This window comes from Maniola hyperantus, chromosome 14 (assembly GCF_902806685.2).
Source record: "Maniola hyperantus chromosome 14, iAphHyp1.2, whole genome shotgun sequence".
Classification (NCBI taxonomy): Eukaryota; Metazoa; Arthropoda; class Insecta; order Lepidoptera; family Nymphalidae; genus Maniola; species Maniola hyperantus.
Genome location: NC_048549.1, coordinates 12,046,416 through 12,066,046, shown reverse-complemented (window position 1 = coordinate 12,066,046; position 19,631 = coordinate 12,046,416). Strand labels below are relative to the sequence as shown.

Sequence of the window (19,631 nt, the reverse complement as noted above, 5' to 3'; positions counted from 1 at the left end):
ATGAGACATGGTTCCAGCGCAATAGCAATTTGCGAGACTTGTACGTTGATACTGTACTTTTGTCGTTTAGTTTTCTCCATAAATTAACTCCTATTATGACTGCAGTGTCCTTAGCAGTTACCTTATCCATTAGTATCTCATTACCTCATCTAAATCTCAAAACTATCAACAATTTGTATGACAAATAGGATAAGATAGGTCCCAAGGGTAGGGATAACAGGTTTTGTCAAAAAAACTCATAGGTTAAATTATGACTAGTCACAGCCGAAGAGCTGTTAAGGCTAAGTGCAATGCTCAAAACAGTTCTGGAAATACTTAAATCTTTATTTATCCTATAAACTATGGTTCTTAACAATTACTTTTTCGCGAATGATATCTTCATTGCATGAGTAGGAGTGATCTTGAAGCCCTGTAGTGCCTCCTTGGCAGCAGCCGACTGCATTTCATTGGCAAACTCGACAAAAGCGATGTCATGTCTGTTTGGTACCAATCGCACTTCTTTGAATCCAGGAAATCTGTAGAAAGTACATATCAGTAACTTAGACCATCTTATAATATAAAAATGAATCACTAAATGCTCATCGCAAATCTCGAGAACAGCTGAACCGATTTCGCTAATTCTTTATTATAATATTCCTTGAAGTACGAGGATGGTTCTTAAGGAGAGAAAAATAAAAAAAAATTGAATTGACTGTTAGGCGGAACCAAGTTCGCCAGGGCAGCAAGTATTAAATAAAATTAAGATTTTTTAATTCAATTTTCAATAAAGAGTTGAGAAATTTGATAGTTTATCATCTACCTTAAATATAACCAACTTCGCTATAGTGAAAAACTCTCTATAATAACTAAGTTTGGTTAGTTTATCTTAACTTCAAACTTGTACATTGATTACTATTACTAAAACTCTTTATATTGACTGATTATGCTGTATTTTTAAATGGATAAAATAATGGCAACTTACTGATTGAAAAGCATAGACAACATCATTTCAGAGGTCTCATCAGGCAGATTAGTGAGGAACAGAATCTGGTTAGGCGGCTGTTCAACATTAACATTATTGAGCAGACTCGGCTGCCCAAAGCCTGGTATGACTGGTCTGTTAGCATCTTTATTCTTCTTCTTTTTATTTTCTTCTGAGGTCTTGGGCAGTTTTGGTCTTTTAGGTCTCTCTTGGAATGTGCCTTTAATTTTGGAAATCACATCGCTGTCTACTTTTGAGTATTGGATCCTCTGAAAAAATAATTTAAATTTCGTATTATTTTTATAAGCATTCAGAATCCATACATCTGGTGACCTGAGCTGGTTAGTCTGGGCTGCTTATTAGGCCCTATGCCTATAAGGTAACAACATCAGTGTCTTGGGCACCATGTCCAGTTATTATTCCTGGACACAAGCTGTTTTACCACAAAAACTTAAAACAAGTTCAACTGGTGCCAAAATTGATGTTTTAATAGTTTTTGTATGTAAAATCTGGTGGTTTTAACTAAACGCACTGTTTCATATTTGTCATCGACTGAGCTCATGCAGTGTAGATTGTGAAACATAAAATCAAGGAATTTCATATTGCTGTAACCTTCATGCAATCAACACCAACTCCTCAGACCAAACCATCTCAGTAAAGCATAATGAGTAAGAATAATGAGAAACATGATTTTACCATTGGTTTATCATAAAAGGGAAATCCTTGCATACTCCTTAATGCAACAGTAGCACTGGATATCTCTTTAAATATAACAAATGCCTGTCCTCGCATTTTCAGTGTCTTCATAGCTACAATATCCAGAATTTGACCAAACTGTGAGAATATTGCATATAAAGATTTCTTCAATTCCTCCTTCTTTATTTTCTCATTGAGATTGTTTATGTATATCGTATGGTTGGGGCGGATGTCCATAGCTGCAAGAAATAATACATTTAATTTAATATGAAATGCCGAAAAAGCTTATCTGTAATTTGAGGTTATATTGTGAATCGTAACAATAAGTTGTTCAAATACTACGATTCACTTAACGCAGAGTTCCAAGTGGATACATTAAACTTTTGTTAGGATTGATGCATTAAAAAGAGTGTAATTATTGAAGAAACGTAGTACTTACTCATTTTGATAGATTACTTGACTTTACCGAACCGAACAGATTCGCAAGACAAGACAATAAATGACGACTAAAATGCGGTAGATAATTTAATAAGAAATAAGTACCTATTTAGTATGAGGACACCAATAACCTAATTTTAAGAAATTATTAGAAGCTATTTATTCGCCACACACGAAAACAGACGCCAATTTTTTTTTTAATTTTCAACCACAGAATACATTTACTCCAATTTTCAACAAACTAGGTACCTACCTACCTATAGGAAATATGAATATTGATGAATATTATGCATATGTACTCTGTGCATGGCATAGAGGGTAATCATTCATCCAAGGTGCATGGCTATTGGCTACTAGTTCTTCCACAGAGTAAAGATTAAGCCCCACACTTCACAGATTAGCCCTTGTTGAGTACAAAAAAAATCTCGTTGCCACAGACTAATAATTTGTTTACCATAAACAGTAGATGAAGGAATGAAAGAATGTTATTCATTAGAAGACTTTGACAACAATTATTTAGACATTTGAAAAATTAGAAAATGGCTGCAATAAATTCGCGCGCCATTCCACGCCATTCGAGCTTCGCGCAGCCGCACAATTTTGTAACAAAATATTTTATTGACTTGGAGATTTCGATTGGAATTTCTATATTTTTGTATTGGATCAAAATACTGTATGAGTCCCCAATAAATGATAAAGGATTTTTTTTTTAATTTAAACGAGAAAGTATCACTTCTCTTCATTTTTACAATAACTTTAAAATAGTAAATAGATATAAAAATGCATGATTTTTGTAATGATTTCGATAGTGTTACACCCGATATATGGATGTTAAATGAAGCCGCATGGAATGAAAGACTTATTCAGTTACCAAACTGGCAGAAGGTATGTTTATTTTCGTTACGATATCTATTTCATACAGAAACAACATTATTATGACCTTTGTATAACCTTTTAGATTCCTCTAATAAACTCAAATGCTTCACACAACTTGCCCGATGGCTCTTTGGTCCGTTTTCGCGGGATGGTCCAGGACATGCATAACCCAGAATTCTTCTTTGAACAATTTGAAGTATTCAACACAGTTACTAATGAAATAAAGAACAAATCTGGAAAATATACTGATACAGCACATATCTTGGTGAGAACTATTTAAATATTTCTTTTAAAATTATCTCTTTGTCATATTCTACAATGTCATTACTCATTAGTAAGGGTTGTGACCCCTTTCCATATAATAGTAGGAGACTAGGAGTTTTCTTGGAATAATAATGAGTGAGTTCCCAGATCCCCTCGCATACAACTTGACCAAGAAAATGTTTCCACTCTTTGGTTTCGAAGTTAGTGATTTATCAACCCCACTGAAGAATTGAGGAAAAAAGTCCAAATTCTGACTTTAAAGTCAACCACCTATCCAGTCACCAACTTGGATTCACAAAATTGATTGATATACATTGTTACATACTAGTATATTAATGTAAATAGCGTATATCCTAGTTATAATATATCCTAGTTATCCTATATCCTAGTTGTCCTATCCTAGATTTGCAGTTGATTCTAAGTTAAAATTTTGATTCAAATTCCAAATACGATAGATGTTCATCCACAATGATTTATGTACTTTGATTCTGCTTCTCATTACTTAAACTAACAGAACATGTGGGTTTTGTTGGTTTGTCACATCTACACTGTTAAATCTTGATGAAGTTTGTCACAGGGATTACAATAGACATGGACTACTTTTTCTAAGAAAATATCCAGCAATAAAAAAGTAAATCCTAGATGATGCCCTTGACTTACGATTGTGTGGATTAAGGTTTTTAAAAAATCCTGTGAGATCTCTTTGATTTCTTAGGATAAATGTTGTTGCCCATGTTTTTTTTTAAATATCATAAAGTGCTGACAACAGTACTTTACTAGTATTGCAATAAAAAAATAAGCCTATGAGAGAGGCTAATAAGTAATATTATATTAACCTAAACTTATAAACTTACATATACCTATGAATCGGTCCATTGACTTATCTTAGTTTATAGTTAAACAGTATTGATTGGAAGACACTTTGTTCTTGTGTTCTTTAAATTGCACTAGCACTATGCTTTCACTTTGTTCTTGTGTTCTTTGAATTGCACTAGCACTAGTTTCACTATGAACTATAATAGTCCATGTAACTATACATATTACATATCCATTCAAAAAATTACCTCAATCTGTGGCTCCATTATGATGTGATTGAAGGACAATCCAACACTTTTGCATTGATAAAATTGGAATGATCTCTAAAATAGTCTCAACTAATATTACAGGAAAATGAAAAGATAAACTACACAGAAAACCTTAAAAGTGCCCAACGTCAGACCATAGTAGTAGTCTCTATGCCAGGTTTGAACGAGTGGGCGCAGAGTATAGAAGATGAACAGAACCATCTCAAACACTTGGACCAGCTGCCCAATACATCAAAAAGGTTAAACTTGAACTCTACGAAACTAAAGCGGAGTTACGATGAGTGTGATGAAGACCCTGATGCTATGGATGTGGAGAATGAAGGAGGTATGTCATCTATGAGCCTCATGATTTTCTGTAAATATATAGACTAAAGATGCTGTGAATTACTGTTACAATGAATAATCTTGTAATAATAAAAGAGATACTATATGGGACATATTTAGAAGTAAACAGTAACATGCTTTCCAAGTCAGCTTTTATTCAATTTCTAAAATTTTAGTTTTTTTTTTTTTAACCTTATTGTTGAGTGCCAATTAGCTACTCAATTATATTACGATCTAGCCTAATGTATGACTAATAAGTAATTTTATTTTAACCTAAACTTATAAATTATCTTATATACTAAGAAATTGTCCACTGACGCATCTTAGTCTTTCTTGATTTGAGATATGACACTTTGTTCACGTGTTCTTTCAGCACTTACACTATGTACACTATCACTAATCACTATACACTAACTCAAAAGGTTTGGTCCTTTTTAGTCTTCTCACTGTCTCCGTTACGTCAAGCAGCTGGATTGCTTCAACGTTAACGTGGTGGTGAAGCCTATAGTCGTGGGCTTTGGCAGATTTGGTGATAACTTTAAAAGTTTAGTTAAATTACTCAAATATTTATATTGATTATTTTATATTAATCATAATTTCTAAGTGAATGATGCATTATCATTTGTTGTCGATTTTTTTTTTTTAATTATACATAATAAAACTTAATTATAGTTTGATTTTTTCTGTCTGTAGTTCTCTAATAAAATATTTTATTCAACAAAGTGAATTTTATATGCTGATCTATTGAATAGTAACAGCTGCCACATCATCTCTAGTATAGACTTGTACTGCCATTGTACCTGCTTCAGAAATATGATAGATTTATCAGTTTCATTCCGTTTAAGGAAACATTATAAAAAGTTAAAAAGTAAAGATTATATCAATTTTGTTGTATTGAAGGTGTTAACAAAGAAAGAAGGACAGCTGAAGTTGTAGAGAATGCGTCAAAGGTGGTCTCCAGAGAGCATATACTAAACTTCCCACTCCCCGATGTTGCTAGCCAGTCATGTATTGTCAAGGTAAGTTCAAATTGAACTTCTTACCAGATTTTTCAATGGCCAAATATACTAATTGACAGTTAAATTTGAATCTTATTATGTTACTAGCTGATGCCCGCGACTTCGTCCGCGTGAATTTACATTTTTCAAAATCCCGCGGGAACTCTTTAATTTTCCGGGATAAAAGTAGCCTATGTGTTAATCCAGGGTATAATCTATCTCCATTCCAAATGTCATCCAAATCTGTTCAGCCGTTTTTGCGTGATTGAGTAACAAACATCTGAACATCCATACTTTCACATTTATAATATTAGTAGGATTTGCTTACAAAAATTGGCATCGCTGGTATATTTATGATGGATTATTGATAAGCTCCTCCTACCGCAGTACAGTACGCGGCAGAAAGTAATGTACCATCGGCCTTTTTTTTTTTTTTTAATAACGTTGTTGTTGTGTGTAGTGCCATTTTTGAGATTTCTTTAGATATTGTTATTAATTAGTAGGGCTTCCATAACATTATATTTTATTCTAATTTTCTCCAATATCCAGGTATATGATGATAACGATAACCTCAAAATCAACGATATGATAGAAGTAGTAGGCTTTCTATCCGTCGACCCGGCGTTATCAGGCGAGTTCCAAGCAGAGAAGAATTCTTTGCTGGAACCCACATGTGAGACTGACGCTGAGATCATAACACATAACCCTCCTCCCAGCCTGGTGCCTAGGTTACATGCAGTGCATGTGAGGAAGTTGGAACATTGCAACCCATTGGTTAGGGGAGCTCTAGATCAAGGTAGTATCTTCTTCATCTTCTTCTTCTTCCCTGCCTTATCCCACTCCACTCAACATGTTCTTCCACTCACTTCTGTCATCCGTCAACATATACATTTCTAATTTTCTATGCATGCCCATGCACTTGGCTTATTTATGTAAATCAAATTATTAAGACTTTTAAATCAAAAGTTGATAATTTGAACAAGGTAGAAAAGTTATTACTTATTAGTATTTGATTATTTTCTCAATATATTACATACTAGCTGATGCCCACGACTTCGTACGCGCGGATTTAGGTTTTTAAAAATCCTGTGGGAACTCTTAAATTTTCCGGGATAAAAAGTAGCCTATGTCCTTCCCCGGGCTGCAAGCTACCTCTGTACCAAATTTCGTCAAAATCGGTTGAACGGTTGAGCCGTGAAAATCTAGCAGACAGACAGACACACTTTCGCATTTATAATATTAGTATGGATTAAAAAGTTTGATACAGTACAAGTATTACAACTATATTGTGGCTAATTCCGTTGTACACGAACTCTAAACTAAACTAAAATAGCACGTCTAAATCTATTGCTATCCCTTTCATAATGTTGCTTGCGGAAAAGGATAGCACTAGATTTAGACCCGATAAATTAGTTTAATTTAGAGATTGTGTACAAGAGAATCGGCCCCATTGACTGGTGAAATACCATTTTTTAAATAAAATATGTATGCTACTAATAAACAAACAAAAATAACAATACTGTTATTCATAGAAAATATTATGTATAAAATTAATGCAGCCGCTCAATGATATTGTAAGTTGCAGTGTACCAAAATAAATGAAACAATAAGTTTATAAATAATGATTTTATATATTTATAGAGTTTGTTTATTGTTTAGAGGCTATACTTAAAGAAGCCAACACAGCAAGAGAGCATCTGCTGAAAGCACTAAAAGAGCTGTTACTGGGAGACGAGTTGACTGCAGAGTATTTAATATGCCACCTCATTGCTTGTGTGTAAGTAACATTGTAGTAAACTATTCCATTTTGAGGGTTCCATACTTCAAAAGGAGAAAAGAACCTTTATAGGATCACTTTGTTGTCTGTCTGTCGTGTCTGTCATGAAAACCTATAGGTATAGTTGTACTTTTGAGCATGATCATGAAATTTGGTAGATAAGAAATAAAAAAAGATTCAGACGAATTGAGAACCTGCTCCTTTTTTTGAGGTCGGTTAAAAAAGAAAGTCTTATAGCACAAGCAAAGGAAAAAATCCGAAAACTGTGAATTTGTGTTTACATCATAAAAAAAATTAAAATGTGTTCACGAAAAAAATAATTTACTAAATTACAAATAAATGGCGCAGTTTGTAGTTTAAGCTGTGCGTTGTTAGTTCCGTCAGTCAGTCAGTCTCACCTTTTCCTTTTATATTTTTAACATTTGTCATATTTTAAGCCTGTTTTCAGATATCTCCGTCAAGATACATTCACCCTAGGCCAGTTCTGCCTGAACATATCCAACCTGCCCACTAAGAAATACCCTAATTATGCTAAACAACTGTATGACATAATAAAACAGTTCGTCACTAAGAGCTACTATCTGCCACTCACTGTGGAGAATATGAACACTATGGCACTTCTACCAAAGTAAGTTTACTAATCTCTCTCTATTTTATATTAAGTTCCAAAACCTCATATTCCTAACCATATTGCAGGGGTAAAATCAATTTTTTTTTAAATAACCAACAAAGAATGTTTACCAAATCCAATTTAGACAACAAAAAACCATGAAGGTTTAAAAAGTGTGTCATTCCATCCACTTCTTAATACATAATAATAGTGCTTCTATAAACAATTTACATTGTTTATAGAAGCACAATAATAATATTCAATTCTTTATTTGTAGAAATATGGGTATGCGTACAGTATGTTATAAGCCCAAAAATCCTTCAAGGGTTCAAATTCAAACGTCATTTTATGAATATTTCTTTATATAATTTCCAGAAAAGATTATGAGTGCAACCGCCTAACAAGTGGCATTCTACAACTAAGCAAACACACACACCTGGTTCTAGACGAGACACAAATGGAACAAGGCCAGCTAGACGCCACCGGAGTGAACAACATCTCGGCTCTGGGCAATCTCATCAAATTGCAGAAGGTTGAATACGACTTCAAGTATTATAAGATGGATTTTGACTCTGATATAAATGTGCTGGTCTTATCCGAGGGGAAGTCTTTGTTACCGGTAAGCAACGAATTAAACATAATATAGAACGTCGAGAACTTCGTCCTTAACTATATCCATGCAAAAAATCACGCCGATCCGTTGCTTCCTTGCGACGTGATTGAAGGACAAACAAACACACATTCGCATTTATAGTTTTTTTTTTTTAAAGAATATTAGCCATGTTAAATGACTAATATTCCCCATTCCTCTCCAACTAAGCGTCAAGCTTGTGCTAGGAGTAGGTATGACAATAGTGCAACGGGCGGGGTTTGAACCGTCAACCTTTCGGTTTTCAGTCCACTCCTTTACCCGTTGAGCTATTGAGGCTCTAATAAGTATGATTAATACTTTTCAGAGTGACTATCACATACCACTGCGGCCGGAGGAGTCGTCATTGGAAATATTCGACGCGATCGTGGAAGCGGCCACTTACTACTTGAAGGAAGAGATCATGAACACCATCAGAACATATCTAACTAACCTGAAGCTCACCAAATACTCTATTAGTGAAAACTTACAGGTAAAGCTAATCTGTGTAGTATATAAAAAAAAAGCTGTTTGACTGGCTAACTGACTGACTGACTGACTGATCTATCAATGCACAGCTCTAACTACTGGACGGATCGGGCTGAAATTTGGCATGCAGATAGCAAAGAAAGGGTTTTTGAAAATTCAAGTAAAATAGGGGTTTGAAATTTGTGTAGTCCACGTGGACGAAGTCGCGGGAATAAGCTAGTATCAACTGAGTTAACAAATCTATTTTCATGAATTTTCGTGAATCGGTATTGTGAGAAAGTAATACATATTTATATTTATCCTAAAATTTCTTGTTTCAGTTTGTAGAAGACGATTTCATAGAAATGCGCAGTAACTCAGACAGCGATAACCCAGTGACTGCAGACGACCTGCACCGACTCTTAGTACTAGCGCGCCTCGTCAGCCTCTCCCGAGGTCACGATACCCTCACCAGAGACTGCTGGGAACACACCAAAAAGATGGAGGAAGAAAGGCTACAGAGGCTAAAAAATAGAATCGCACCAATTTTGTAATTTTTTTTTAATTAAAGCGTAATGTGCACGTGGTTTTTTGATAAAAAATCAGTTTTTATCCTTTTAATTTTACTTTCACCAAGCTTTTTTATTTAAACGCCTAGAAGTTAGTTTCTATAAAACGTGATTGTGAAAATGCTGTCAAGAATTTCGCCAGGACTACTGAACTGATTTTTGTAAAACTACGAATTGATTATTTTAATATTTTTTTGTAAAATTAAGACTGATTAATCAGTGCGCTCGTTAGAGACTAATAATTATTGGATCACAGATATACATTGTGATATTATTCCTTGTATCCGATTTATTAATATTTATGTTTTAAACTGATAAAAATATGCTGTTAGAACATTTTTCTATAAGTCGGATATCCGGATATTAGAATACTTGTGCACTGCATCAGATAGGTATCGGCTATTAACATGCTACAAACTCTACTCTTTGTTGACTATAAAAAATATGTTTTAATCTATGGTTTATGTAACGTCATCATCGCCGTTTTGACAGTGACGTGTAAAGATTTTTTGTGAATTTCTTCAATTTGTTATTGATTGCTTAGAAAAGCGAAAATTTAAGAAATAAAGAGTGAAAATATAATAAAAAGACATGTCAAGTAAAAGCAAATCTTCGGAGAGCTCATCTAAGACTAATTTAAATGAAAGTGTTTTGAAAAGAGCGTTGTCATCGAACGCTGAATGGCCCGACAAGGTTAGTTTCAAAATCACGAGACTTATTAATGAAATTGCTTGAATTTGCTGCTAAATATTGTTTCTACTTGTAGGAGGAGTTCCTGGACGTCATATATTGGATGAGACAAGCCATAGGTATTGTGCTAGGTCTCTGTTGGGGGTTATTACCCTTGAAAGGATTTTTGGGCTTATTACTGTAAGTTTTTATTTTTACTGCTCATAATATACACTAAACTATTGCGTATGTATTAAAGAGATCAGTGATAATCTACATCTAAGATTATGTGATAAACAATTTTTACTATCCATAGATGAACATGAAAAGGCACCTATAATACACATTTATTATACCTAATAGTTTAAACTTATAATAGTTTTATTATCAAGTTTGTTTCAGAAGGGTATATGATAGTAGCCTAAATGAATGACATTAGAAACCTTGATCTTTGAAAGTCAGGTAATTCGTAAGATCCTTATAAAATTAGTACTAAGTGTTGCTTTGCTTTTTCAGTTTTGTAGTTGTAAATGCAGCAGTGATATATGTGTATGTGAGCAGCTTTCAAAATGTAGACGAGGAGGAGTATGGAGGCATGTGGGAGATCACCAAAGAGGGTTTCATGACTTCATTTGCTGGATTCTTGGTAAGTTGCTTATAATAATGATTTTTAAAGAAAGTTGTTTTTAATATAGCAAGTGTTTTCTTTTTCCCTATAATCAAGTGTGTTTTCTTGGAGTATGTATGTCAATAGTCCAAGTGAAGGGAATTTGAAGCAGTTGGGGGTTATCATCACCAAACTGTTGTGTTGGGCTTATTCTTCTTTGTATTTTTTGCCTGCCAATAGAAAAAATCTTCAAAATATTGTAGAACTTAGTGACTGAACAGTCTTAATATAAGAGGGTACCCATTGTTTGGTGCACCAACAATTCACAGAAGTAATGCTGTAGCAATGTATCCCCCAGTATATGATTTTTTTGCAATTCAATAAAACCACTATAATTACTTTTTCTAAAATGTTAAATATTGACGAAAATAATTAATTTCAGGTCACATGGATAATCATGTTCACAGGTTTACATGGAACCAGTGGTTTATGAGATCAAATCAAAAACTAAGTGTGTCAGTTAAACAAGAAAGACCTATAAAGTGCAGTACAAAGGGTTTTTAAAGACAGACTATGGATGGTGTTCATTTAAATCTTGGTTTCTTTTTGATAACACAATGCATTTATGAGATACTAGCTTTTTTCAGCAACTTTGTATGCATGATATATTGAATTACAGCCTATAGCATTCTGGCATAATGTAGTAATCTTTCAGTGAAATAATTTTCAGAATTGCATCATTAGTTCCAGAGATTACTCCCAAAGTTACTTTATCTCTTTCTATTACTTGTGTAGATCGATGATGTCAAAGTCAAAAGTCAAACAATTTATTCAAAATTTATAATAAATTATACTTTTTGATGCTTGTGACTTCATCCGTGTGGACTTGGGTTTAAAAATTTTTTGGGATAAAAAGTAGTTTAAGTGTCCATCTCCGCAGGATGCAAAGCTATTTCTGTTTCATACTTCAAAATGAGTGAAATTTTTAATAAATGGGAATGTAAAAGCTAATTTTTAATTTTAAACTAATGTTAAATTTTAATTGTTCTTCAAATACCATGGTAATATTTAATCATTTGTCACAATCAATGTGTTTGGTATGTAAGTGTTTTTTTTATTTTGATAGACCATCGTTAATTTGATAAATCAATTCTGTATTTTATATTTTAAATTATTTATTGTATTATCTTAGATATGTAGTATACCACCAATATAAACATGTAACACCAATAATAAATATTAATAATTATGAGCCAGCTTTTATAAAGCTTATAACAATGAAGATTTTCTAAAATTAGTATATATGCAACTATTAGTCTTGTATCCATAATTTTTCTTTATCTATCTTTTTTTTGTAAACTTGGCTTGTAAGTGTTTAATTCATAGGACCAATAAATAATTTTCCTTTATTTAATATAGTTAGCTAAGCGTAGTGCCAAAAATTAAATATTTGCATTTTGAAAGTTTTGTAAATTCTTAAATGTGGTGAATTTAACTTGCACACTCAAAATCTCTGATCTCTGGCTATGTTTAAATCTAGTCTATCTATCATTTACAGATTGTGTACAACATTTTCCACAGATCCAGTCACATCTAATAAAAACAAATATAATGTATCATTAATTTAATGGTTTTATACATATACAACGAAATTAGCAAAAAAATCATTAATAAAGATGCCTAAAATAAAATAGGTTGTGGCTAATTCATAACTAAATTGACTACTGTTCCCCTTTTCCGCGGGGAGCATTATGACCTGTCTCTTTAGTGTCTTTGTGTACAACAGAATTAGCCATAATATACATTTTACTACTTACTATACAAGATTTAGAAAAACTATTATAGGACTATTAATGGAAAGGTTTGTGAAGTAAATTACATAATAAATAAACTAATACATATTATAAACAATATAATTCTCAATATATTAGATTTTATAGAGAACATAGTACTGTTTCTAGTATAAATGGGTAATGTAAATGCGATGCCAGTCAAAATGTGCGCTTGCCTTTATGAGAGAACTGTAATCATGATCCATACAAAGATTTACATACAGTACGCGGCCAAAAGTAATGCACATCGACCTTTAGTAGGAGATATCAGATTTGTAGAGCACTGTCTCGGTCGTGGAGACCGACAAAACGTCATATGGGCATGAGTGTCAGAGACAACGCTCTACAAACCCGAAATGTCATTCTAAAGTGCAAAGGCCGATGTACGTTACTTTCGGCCGCGTACTGTAGGTAGTACTTGCATAAGTATTGTTTCGCTGAGACGACTCGAAGCTAGAACGCGAGTTGCGGGAGAGTTACAGGAGGGAAGTTACGGGTATCTTTAAAACAAGAATGAATAGGCATCTTCTAGGTAAACGCGTCCCATCTTAGGCCATCATCATTTTCCATCAGGTGTGATTGTGGTCAAGCGTTTTCCTATATAGAATAAAAAAAAGGGAGACATTACAATCCAGGAATTAAAAATCCCTCTCGCCCTTCGCTCGCAACCCACAGTCCGCACCCTACCTCAGGAACTGTCTCAAAGCAGTACATTAATAGTTTCCCAGAGCGTGTCTACAAACTTTCATTGAGTTTGATTGGTTAATGGTACTTATTTAAATAAGAATCAAACTGCGTTTGTATGCGCTCCAAGGACACTTCTTAAACAACTATTTAACACTGTATATTTTATTATAAGTAAAGCAATTAATGAATAGGTTCTAATAAATAATAATGTTATAATGATTTAATGAATTCCATATCAATTGCGTATTTATTTCAACGTCAAATAATGTTATAATTATTTAATTATTATTTTTTGTAATGTAAATGTTATCAATTGTTTGAGTGAACCCGGCGTTTGAAGTGAGTTCCTTGTGTTGAACAAATATTATAATGGTTGATTTACTATACAATGAAGTTTTATTTAGGTAATTAGTTTACACTCTTTGTTAGGGTCATACCCTTGACTAGAGGTGAGGCATAAATATTAGATTAGAATTTTCCAATACTAATCTGTTGTCTATATAGGATTTTTCACCACTCAAAAAAAACGCTATTTATTACTAAAATAACTTTATTAACTTTAGTCTCACCACGTTACTAAAACATCGTCAGTCCTATATGTCTGCGTACCTAATCGTAGCGTCTGAATTCCATGCGAGTGCCCGCTGCATATTCGAGCGCGCCCGCATGCGCGAGCATAACTCCGCTGTCTTTGCAGGACCTTCCATTACTCAAATAAAACTCAATTTATGGTATGTAATGATATTGAGTTAAACTGAAAATAAATACTCAAATAAAACTCAATTTATCATTAAAATAACTTTAATCATCTCGCCATATAACTAAAACATCGTCAGTCCTATATCTCTGCGTAATTGTAGCGTCTTTGAATTCCATGTGAGTGCCCGCTGCATATTCGAGCGTGCCCGCATGCGCGATCATAACTCCGCTGTCTATGCAGGACCTTCCACCACTCAAATAAAACTCAATTTATCATTAAAATAACTTTAATCATCTCGCCACGTAACTAAAACATCGCCAGTCCTATATCTCTGCGTAATCGTAGCGTCTTTGAATTCCATGCGAGTGCCCGCCGCATATGCGAGCGCGATCATAACTCGGCTGTCTATGCAGGACCTTCCACCACTCAAATAAAACTCAATTTATCATTAAAATAACTTTAATCATCTCGCCACGTAACTAAAACATCGTCAGTCCTATATCTCTGCGTAATCGTAGCGTCTTTGAATTCCATGCGAGTGCCCGCCGCATATGCGAGCGCGCCCGCATGCGCGATCATAACTCCGCTGTCTATGCAGGACCTTCCACCACTCAAATAAAACTCAATTTATCATTAAAATAACTTTAATCATCTCGCCACGTAACTAAAACATCGCCAGTCCTATATCTCTGCGTAATCGTAGCGTCTTTGAATTCCATGCGAGTGCCCGCCGCATATGCGAGCGCGATCATAACTCGGCTGTCTATGCAGGACCTTCCACCACTCAAATAAAACTCAATTTATCATTAAAATAACTTTAATCATCTCGCCACGTAACTAAAACATCGTCAGTCCTATATCTCTGCGTAATCGTAGCGTCTTTGAATTCCATGCGAGTGCCCGCCGCATATGCGAGCGCGCCCGCATGCGCGATCATAACTCCGCTGTCTATGCAGGACCTTCCACCACTCAAATAAAACTCAATTTATCATTAAAATAACTTTAATCATCTCGCCACGTAACTAAAACATCGTCAGTCCTATATCTCTGCGTAATCGTAGCGTCTTTGAATTCCATGTGAGTGCCCGCCGCATATGCGAGCGCGCCCGCATGCGCGATCATAACTCCGCTGTCTATGCATACCTTCCACTACTCAAATAAAAGTCAATTTATCATTAAAATAACTTTAATCATCTCGCCACGTAACTAGAACATCGTCTGTCCTGTATCTCTGCGTAATCGTAGCGTCTTTGAATTCCATGCGAGTGCCCGGCGCATATGCGAGCGCGCCCGCATACGCGATCATGACTCCGTTGTCTATGCATACCTTCCACTACTCAAATAAAACTCAATTTATCACTAAAATAACTTTAATCATCTCGCCACGTAACTAAAACATCGTCAGTCCTATATCTCTGCGTAATCGTAGCGTCTTTGAATTCCATGCGAGTGCCCGCCGCATATGCGAGCGCGCCCGCATGCGCGATCATAACTCCGTTGTCTATGCAGAAGCGTTCGTCCGTTGCGAAGATTTTCGCGTTTCGTTCGGAACACATAACGCCCATCATTTCTTGTAAACGTTCGTTGCAACCGACGCCACCTACTATTAGAACCTGGGAAAAAATATCTCGTTTGGATAAATTGATAATATATTGGAAACGTATCGTTAGGGTATTTGTACATTCATTTGTTTCCGTAAAAATACGATTGAATCGAATCATTTGATTCGTATTTACGGATCCGTATAAATACGAGCCAAATTAGTGCAAATCGAATCATTTGATCATTTATTTGATTCGTATTTACAGATCCGTATGAATACGAACCAAATTAGTGCATAACCGTACGTACATTTTGTATGACGAATCGTACAAAATGTACGTACGGTTTTGTACGAATCGTATTTTTACGAAAATGAATACGAATGAGTACACAAACGTCCTTAGTTTATTTCTTACAGGTAACTTTTACTTACTTCATCGGAGGCACAATGCGCCATGGCTCTTTCGGTGATTTCCACCAGCATAGCAAACACAGTCTCCTGCAGGGAGTAGCACAGGTCTTCTGGGGTGTAGTCTTTTAATAACTCGTCTATTCTGTCCTCCATGTATGACAGTATGCCAGACAAACTGACGTCCATTCCTGTAAAAACAAGTAGGTGTAGTTCACGAGTGCGCGTGGTGTTCCCTCCTCGATTGCCATCTCAACCTGTCGCGTACTATCATCATCATGATCAACCCATCACCGGCTCACTACAAAGCACGGGTCTCCTCTCAGAGTGAGAAGGGTTTTTGGTCATAGTCTACCACGCTGGCCATGTGCAGATTGGTAGACTTCACACACCTTTGAGAACATTATGGAGAACTCTCAGGCATGCAGGTTTCCTCACGATGTTTTCCTTCACCATTAAAGCAAGTCATTAAAGCATTTTGATAATGTAAAAGGTGGCAGGAAGTGATTGGATCAGAAAGGCTGTGGTGTTGGCTCAAAGAAAGTCTACTGGTAGGTTGACGATAATATATATTTAATATTATATTTACAATACCTTTAACACAATATGGAAGATGCAAATATTTTTTCCCTTTTTTTGCCATCTGTTCAATATTGTAGCCTGGACTAGGCGCATTTGATAACTTTAAAACTCGCGCAAATCTGAAACACAGTGTTAGCCAATTAATAATGTGTTCTTTTTCCAATTAATAAATTATTATTCTTATTCTAAAAGGGCTAAAACTCTAACCATTAATTGAGGCATGCACACACACACACACAAATAGTTTTAACAAAAATAGTTATGAATCACTCATACATTGACAGTTTTTTAGAAAATCTGTACCTATATAGTTCTGTAGTAATAAATTAGCATCCAGGTGACAAATGCATGAGAGATGTTGAAACTTTACTGTAAATATATTGTTTTGATCGATATCATGAACTTTGGACTCATTAAAGTTTTATACACACACAGTTTTAGGCACATTAAAGAAAAAAAAACATTTTGATCATTACATGATTTTGTTCAATTATTATATGATTTCATGTTGATTTTCCTATGAAAAATAAAATAAAAATAAATAAATACTAAGACAACTTACACACCTATCTAAACAGTTGCCCACAGCTATGTCAATGGTCTCGCCAAATATCCTGTACCTCTGCCTGGAGTACGCAATGATCTGTGTGTTGCCCCCGCTCACATACAGCACAGTTGGATTATTGGCCTTGGTTATTAGCCGGCCCATCTCTATATCTGTACTTGATGTTAAGGGAGTAATCTGGTTAGTAAACATTCATAAATCAACTGTTGATATTTGGGTTTCCTGTTTCTCAAAAGTCATTGGGTTGGTTAGCTTTCGTTTTTATATTTGACCAGTTTTGTTTACTGGTGGACAAAGTCGCGGAACTATACTGATATAATGTACACATTACATTGTGATGTATGTCATCATCATCAACCAATAGACGTCCACTGCTGGACATAGGTCTCTTGTAGGGACTTCCACACGCCACGGTCGTGCGCCTCCTGGATCCAGCGGCTCCCTGCATGATGGATGTATGTATTACAGCTAAATACGGGCTATCGTAAAAAATGACTCCTCACGCGCCATTTTAACTTAATGGTCCAACTGTCATTTGTCAAAAGTATGATTCAAATAAGGAATTTACGGTTAGAATAAGAACTAAAATCGTACTTTAGAGTTTAGACTCGAAATTTGACACAAAAAGTTAAAATGGCTCGTGAGAAGTTAAATTTTACTGTCATACATTCCCATCAAGTGCTATCACTACCCATATTATAATAGTGTGTTTTTGTTGGTTTGTCCTTCAATCACGTCGCAACGGAGCAACGGATCCACGTGATTTTTTGCATAGATATAGTTAAAGACCTGGAGAGTGACATGGGTTAGTTTATATCCCAGAAAATAATTTCCACAGGATTTGAAAATCAAATCCAAATGTACGATGAAGTTGCGGGCATAGCTAGTAAGTTATAAAATGTACTTTAAATTTTAATTCATAATAATTTAAAATGGTTGTGAAACTTAAAACTAATTGAGAATGTGGATTTTACATGTTTTGGTGGATCTTCTATGACAAAGAAATAAATTTATTTTCGACATATTATGTGAGATCTCTATTAGGTAAGTATTATCAGATTTAAAGGATACGTCCAATACAATGGTTCACCCCAAGTATAGGCTTGTTCCACAGCAAAGCGCAGGTCCGCGCCACTATAGCACACGCCGTCAGCGGTGCGCCCATGCCAGGCCCCTTGGTGTAGCAGACCACATCTATGTCTTGAGGCTTCACGCCTGACTGGTCGAGGGCTTCCTGGAGTACCTCGTGGATGTTTTGTTGGTGGTGCTCTGCTGTTTCTCTTGGTAGGAAACCTGAAATTTTACATTATATCCATACTAATATTATAAAATAATTCAAAAGTGTCTGTCTATCTATCCGTCCATCCGTCCGTCTGTCTGTCTGTCTGCTAGCTTTTCATGGCCCATCCGTTTAACCGATTTTGATGAAATATGGTATAAACATAGCTTGCATCCCGGGGAAGGACATAGGCTACTTTTGATCCTGGAAAATTAAAGAGTTCCCACTGGATTTTTAACCTAAATCCACGCGGACGAAGTCGCGGGCATCATCTATTTGTTCGATAAATAAGAGCTGTCAAACATATTAAGTGCACAGTACCCGGCAGAAAAGATTATGCAACAAAGTACAAAATATAATAGTGTTATCTATACTCTATTTGGTAAAAGGTGGTACGGAACCCTTTGTGTACGAATCCGACTCGCACTCGATCGGTTTTTTTTACTAGGCTATGAATTTTCTAGGTTAAAAATAATGGCCTACAAATTGCTTTTGTATATTTTGTGAACAAATACAAATGCAATTTTTAGGTTAAGTAATACGGTTTGTGAAATTCAGTGTCTCTCCAGTCAGAGCTTGTTTACCTGTTTGTACATTAAATTACACATACAGCTCATTACCAGGATCAATATAGTTCAGGATTGAACAGAAAACTCGGTAACTAAATGAAATCAGACTTACCTTCGCCGGGAGGTGTGATATACGTTCGTCTACAATTTGAGAGTATTTCCCCATCTTTCACAATGCCTATACCGAGTTTGTTGGCGCTTCCTTCAAATCCTATCGCTATAACCATGTTTTAATAAAAAATAGTGGTAATAAAATAATTTTTCAAGTAAATATTTAGATTTTAGGTTACTTGTCATTTGTCAAATTTGTTTTGTCAACATTATCAACGGCTCATAACGTTTGGTGCTGCCAACAGCTAAAATTAAAGTCGATTTTTAAAACTGGCTTTACGGCTCTGAACTCTAGCTTTTTAATATTAAAATGAGTCAGCAGTACATGCAGCCAGCACAAAGGCTTGACGTCTGTCTAGTGTGCAGAACGTGTAGCAGAGTAATT

At 35.1% G+C, this 19,631-nt stretch overlaps 4 protein-coding genes across 5 annotated transcripts; 2 read left to right on the top strand and 2 right to left on the bottom strand.

Annotated features, from left to right (window-relative positions):
- Positions 1-245: 245 nt before the first annotated feature.
- Positions 246-2,336, bottom strand: snf (U1 small nuclear ribonucleoprotein A snf). Of its 2 annotated transcripts, none has more exons than XM_069503128.1 (4): positions 2,201-2,336; positions 1,658-1,896; positions 962-1,230; positions 246-515 (listed from the first exon to the last, which is right to left on the bottom strand). In XM_069503128.1, the coding sequence occupies exons 2-4, from the start codon at positions 1,892-1,894 to the stop codon at positions 356-358; spliced, it is 666 nt and encodes a 221-aa protein (XP_069359229.1). In that variant the 5' UTR covers positions 1,895-1,896; positions 2,201-2,336; the 3' UTR covers positions 246-355. The 2 variants fall into 2 exon arrangements, with proteins under 2 accessions (XP_069359229.1, XP_034831369.1); XM_034975478.2 differs by having other exon boundaries at positions 2,097-2,306.
- Positions 2,337-2,627: 291 nt separating this feature from the next.
- Positions 2,628-9,707, top strand: LOC117988337 (mini-chromosome maintenance complex-binding protein). The gene is made up of 10 exons (XM_034975465.2): positions 2,628-2,980; positions 3,054-3,236; positions 4,402-4,645; positions 5,545-5,663; positions 6,192-6,438; positions 7,302-7,419; positions 7,868-8,047; positions 8,405-8,648; positions 8,986-9,150; positions 9,467-9,707. Exons 1-10 carry the CDS (start codon positions 2,876-2,878, stop codon positions 9,677-9,679), a joined length of 1,818 nt encoding a protein of 605 aa, XP_034831356.1. The 5' UTR covers positions 2,628-2,875; the 3' UTR covers positions 9,680-9,707.
- A 471-nt stretch (positions 9,708-10,178) lies between these two features.
- Positions 10,179-13,872, top strand: LOC117988348 (GEL complex subunit OPTI). Its single transcript, XM_034975480.2, has 4 exons — positions 10,179-10,387; positions 10,461-10,564; positions 10,880-11,009; positions 11,413-13,872. The coding sequence occupies exons 1-4, from the start codon at positions 10,286-10,288 to the stop codon at positions 11,461-11,463; spliced, it is 387 nt and encodes a 128-aa protein (XP_034831371.1). The 5' UTR covers positions 10,179-10,285; the 3' UTR covers positions 11,464-13,872.
- A 758-nt stretch (positions 13,873-14,630) lies between these two features.
- Tcs3 (Probable tRNA N6-adenosine threonylcarbamoyltransferase Tcs3) lies at positions 14,631-19,460 on the bottom strand. The gene is made up of 6 exons (XM_034975474.2): positions 19,248-19,460; positions 18,359-18,580; positions 17,289-17,439; positions 16,735-16,841; positions 16,165-16,331; positions 14,631-15,802 (listed from the first exon to the last, which is right to left on the bottom strand). The coding sequence occupies exons 1-6, from the start codon at positions 19,360-19,362 to the stop codon at positions 15,560-15,562; spliced, it is 1,005 nt and encodes a 334-aa protein (XP_034831365.1). The 5' UTR covers positions 19,363-19,460; the 3' UTR covers positions 14,631-15,559.
- Positions 19,461-19,631: the final 171 nt, after the last annotated feature.